The sequence below is a fragment of the Nuphar pumila genome, unplaced genomic scaffold, assembly GCF_984573655.1.
Source record: "Nuphar pumila unplaced genomic scaffold, dmNupPumi1.hap1.1 HAP1_SCAFFOLD_371, whole genome shotgun sequence".
Taxonomy (NCBI): domain Eukaryota; kingdom Viridiplantae; phylum Streptophyta; class Magnoliopsida; order Nymphaeales; family Nymphaeaceae; genus Nuphar; species Nuphar pumila.
In genome coordinates this window covers 25613-30426 of record NW_028323308.1, presented here as the reverse complement: position 1 = coordinate 30426, position 4814 = coordinate 25613, and the positions used below count along the sequence as shown (strand labels likewise).

At 40.9% G+C, this 4814-nt stretch overlaps 1 protein-coding gene across 1 annotated transcript; it reads left to right on the top strand.

Annotated features, from left to right (window-relative positions):
• Nucleotides 1-666: 666 nt before the first annotated feature.
• Nucleotides 667-3484, top strand: LOC149810383 (uncharacterized). Its single transcript, XM_089994277.1, has 3 exons — nucleotides 667-763; nucleotides 1646-1775; nucleotides 2854-3484. Exons 1-3 carry the CDS (start codon nucleotides 667-669, stop codon nucleotides 3482-3484), a joined length of 858 nt encoding a protein of 285 aa, XP_089850403.1.
• Nucleotides 3485-4814: the final 1330 nt, after the last annotated feature.

Genomic DNA, 4814 nt, shown 5'->3' with positions numbered 1-4814 from the left:
AGTAGTATGAAGTGCCATTCGTTTTGAAAGCCATTTTGGAAGTGTGCGAGAAGTAAAAAAGGAAACGTGAAGGAAACGAGGGGAAAAAGTGGAAAGCGAGGGAAAAGCCAAAAAAAAAAATTAATAACATGAAAAACACTAAAAAACAAGAAGCTAGCGAGTGGGAAGCGAACAAAAAGCGAGTGGAAAATGAAAATGACGTGAGAGGGCACTCTTCCCCTTTTCCAAAGGTCCCACTTTTGAAAACTCTATTCTGGGAGTGCACGCTTTCAGTAATTATGGTATGAACTGTTTGAAACTTCAAACGTTTTTCTACATGGGATAATTAAATTTCCACTTAAACTAGAGGTCTTAATTTCGCCAACAATGGCGACAATGAAAGTTACATGGTTTGATCATGCCAGTATATGCATACACTAACAAATACAAAAAAAAAACAAAAACAAAAAGCTTATGCATTGGATTTTCATAAGACTACAAGTAATGACAAGATTGGAATGTGTTATGTGACTGTACCTAATCTGCCCTCCCCCTTTAGGGCAGGTGTAGTAGATTCCACGGAAGTTTGGGTCTCTTGTTATCCCTCACCTTGCAGTCAGCAGGAGACTTGCTATAAAAGTCCACACACACTTCGTTTCTAGACGTGTATAGCCCATAGTCTCCACAATGGGTAGAAGTCCTTGCTGCTCAAAGGAGGGCCTCAACAGAGGATCTTGGACTGCTCAAGAAGACAAAATCCTGATCGACTACGTCAAGTCTCATGGTGAAGGAAGATGGAGAACTCTACCTAAGAAAGCAGGTAGTTTCTTACTCAAAACCCGCACTTGAGAGAGAGAGAGAGTACCTGCTTTCTTATTTTTCTACATGTCAATGATATCTTCTTTCAAGAGAGAGAGAGAGAGAGACGCAGGCGGGGAACGAGAATCAATTGTTTAGAGTTGTTTGCTGCCCTATGCACAGGAAACGGATCCCATCATTTGAAATAGGATGGGTTTCATCATACATTCAATCCCAACATGAAATAGTAGCTCTTTGTGTTTTTTAGTTTTTTCGTTTTAATATTGGATATGCAGTAAAATAAGTCGATAACCATGCGGCTGGTTTGCATCCACGACTAATTCATGCAATTTTTTATGTCAATCTTTGTGGGAATATTCAATGCCTGAGTAAGGAATGTCCCCTAGGCGCTGTGCCGTGGGAGGACAAGGTTTTAAAGGCTACAACCTAAGAATTGGAGTTTCTAAACATGCAGAAACCTTCCAAAGCTGATTCAATTTCTTTGTCTCTCATCTTGAACTGGCTTCTTTTTACACTCTCTTCATATGCCAGCTGAATCGACTCTCTTGCCTTGGCTGTTCGATCACAACCTGGCTCAACAGTCCTTTGCGGCCTAGGCCACCCACTGGGGGTATATTATCTAGCTAAGAGGAGGCCCATTAAGTGACCCCCATATTCCTAGGTCGGTTTCTCGTTATTAAAAGAAAATCATGGCTAGCACCGCTATCGTAATTAATCATTAATTTGGTAATATCTTTTTTTTTTTAAAGACATTATTTTGGTAATATCATCCAAGACGGTCTCTCAAAATCTATATGCATTTTGTGAATCCCATGTTTGATTGCGGCATTTTTAACTCTTTTTGCAGGATTAAATCGTTGTGGGAAAAGCTGTAGGCTTCGTTGGTTGAATTATCTGAGACCTGATATCAAGAGAGGAAATATTTCAGATGATGAGGAAGAGCTCATCATCAGAATGCATAAGCTCCTTGGAAACAGGTGATCCTTCTCTCTTGATACTTAGTCGACACTTGTATCCAAATTTTGGGTCTTGGAATTCCAAAAATCACCACCTTTCTCCACACATAAACAATCATTGGGCAACTAATAAAAAGATGAATGAAGCTTTCTTCCTCTTTACGACATAGAGGGCACATACCTGCAATTTGCATTCCCATTCTTTTTAATCTCATTTGAGTCAAAAGCATGACCTCTCCCAGTTCGGTTCCACTCATCCCCTATCTTCGTAACCTTCTTAAATCTTACGATGCAAGTTGGTTTGATCAAATCTGATGGATTCAGCATAGTCGATATTCATAAGAATTGACCCATGGGTTGTATTTTTTTTATAAAAAAATGTGATTTTTTAAATCTCAAAATTTTGTGTTTTGTCAACCGTTGAATTTTGAATCGCCGAAAAATCAGGAACACAGTTTGGGTGATTTAAATTACTATCTTCACAAAATGAATGATGAATTTCACATTTATAGTCTGATTTGATCAAAACAATTTGCATCAACGAAATCCAAAATAGGGGTACGAAGATAGGGATGACTTTGGGAATGAGTGAAACTGATTTGGCCCATAGTCAATATATTATGAACAAAAAAAATGATGACTTGTACTAATTAAAGAAACCATTCCCCAACAAAAGCAGATGAGTGCCCCCCCCATTAAAAGTAGCCAACAGTGGAACCATTACGGGTTCACATCAAACTCATTAAGATTTAAGAAAAAAGGAGCCGACTGAAAGGTGCTTTTCAATTATTGATCACCTATATAGCTAGTGAGTTTTGCCGAACTAAAATCAACTCTTTCTCTGATCTCTCTCTCTCCCTAAAAATCATGAATGAGGTCCGCTGCCTATGACACTTTGCTGGATTATTTCTTTCCTGAAAGAAATTTCTCCCAAATGAGCACCTCAAAAAAAAAAAAAGTACCTGAATTCCATCACTTCATCAGTGATGAGGGCAACGTAGGTGGTCTTGGCTAATAAATTGTATACAGTAAACCTAGTAAATTGGTAAAACTAACCTGGTGAATGACGCGAGTTGTTGTTGTTGTTGGGTTGGTGAAGATGGTCTCTGATAGCAGGCAGACTACCAGGTCGTACAGACAATGAAATAAAGAACTACTGGAACACCAACCTGGTCAAGAAGCTGCAGCAGAAGCAAACACCCTTATCTACCCAGAAACGCACCAGCCCTAGGAAGACCAAGAATCCGTTGAAAAGATCGGCAAGCAAGCGGCAGAGGAGCGATGGCAAGCCGCGAGAGAGCCCGGCGGTTCGCGTGGCGGCCATGAGCTGCATGGACACCATGAATCCACCATCTGATGAGCTCAACAACTGCATGGTAGCAGCTAAGAACGAATCAGCCAGAGAGAGTCAAGAGGACACATCCCACATAAACGTTAAAGAAGTGGCATATGAGGACGGTTTCAAGGATGTGAATGTTGGTGGGCGCTATATTGAGATATCCGATTTGATAGACTATGAGCTGTTGAGATTCAATGGTGAGGGGTTGGTCAATGATGTAGAGGGTGACAATAACAAAGATGGGGTTGGGATGGAATGTGGGGAACCAAGCTATCATTTGCACCAAGCCATGCTCGAGGAGTTGATGGGGGACGCTTGCGCTGGACCCAGCTTGGCTTCTCAGATGGAGTCCTTGTGTGCCTTCTTGGACTCGGAAGTGGGATGGATATGACCATATTTGAATAAGTTTGAAGCCAAAAGGACAAATATTTACAAATATCATCATAATGAAGGATTTGGATCTCCAGTTCATTCTCTCATAGATACGATAATCTAGGGTCTGAACGCCAATATATAAGTTGTTAATGAAGAACTACATCTCCTTTTATGTATGATATCTCCTAGAGACATGTCAATGGTGTGCATTCAAATTTAAAAAGAGGTCATTTAATCTTTGTGTATACGTGGGCGTGTGTATGTTTCTACGTGCAATAGGTGAGTCCACTTAATTGCAGAACGTTTGCAAGTTGTGTTCTCATAGATTTTTTGATGACGAAGAACACTCACCGAGAACTGGGTCTCTTAATAGGCTACAAGGTAAACCACCAAAGCAGGTTATATGTTCCCCCCCCCCCCGAACAGGGCCGGTACTGAGATCTCATGTTCGGGGCTTCCAAATAGCGCCACGTATACGATCGAGACCGGCATGGTTCCCGATGACAGTCCGCATCATACTGCATCGTAATTTGGTGCCGCAACAAAGACTTAAGTACCCTTTACCGCCATTCGCTTCATCTTCCTCGAACGGACATAAATGCCCTCCTTCTAGAAAACTGAACCGTCGGTTCTTGAAAAGGACAAAACTGCCCTCCATCGTTATCGCGCCAAAACGTTCCGCAGAGTTTGCGTATGTAGCAAGCGTTATGTTGTAGGATTCAAATAGTTCAAAACAATCCATTCTCGCTCTAAGCACTCTACCGGAGATTCTTTGCTTTCATCTGGAGTCGTCGAAGCATCCTTTCCCTTTGTTCCAGAGCATCTGTTTCCGTCTTACGCGCAACCGCAACATAGTTGTTACCACTGCTTACTCTACAATTGGAATATCCAAATTCCCATCGTTTCAGTGAGTTTCGTGTAAGGTTTCTTTATTCAATCTGAAGATTGCTTCTTATACAACGATTTGTTTCTTATGAACCAAAATATTCCGATGATTTCTAATCTTGATGATCGTGTAATGTGTTGTGCAGGTTACCAATGTCTGCGCCTCATCAGATTAGAGATACCCCATCGTTCTATGGGTTGTCTATTAGAGAAGTGATCCGCCAGTCCCATCTATCTAAGGTTTTTGAAAGATACCAAAATATACTTAAGATTGAGAATGATAAAAATAGGGAAAAAGCCTTGGAATCGTATTATGCGAAGGATTATCCATCAGACATCGAGGCTGCAGACCAAAGGAAGAACTCTGAAGAACGAAAGATGCAGAACAAGGATGACGAAGAGAAGGCAAAGGCAAGAAATATTGCTAAGAATTTGAAAAGAAGGCTGAGGATTGACGCACG

Excerpts from the sequence above, each read along its gene's own strand:
- LOC149810383 (XM_089994277.1), top strand. The coding sequence starts at position 667 with ATGGGTAGAAGTCCTTGCTGCTCAAAGGAGGGCCTCAACAGAGGATCT. Across the intron at positions 764-1,645 it reads CGACTACGTCAAGTCTCATG|GATTAAATCGTTGTGGGAAA; the intron begins GTGAAGGAAGAT and ends CTCTTTTTGCAG. Across the intron at positions 1,776-2,853 it reads CATAAGCTCCTTGGAAACAG|ATGGTCTCTGATAGCAGGCA; the intron begins GTGATCCTTCTC and ends GGGTTGGTGAAG.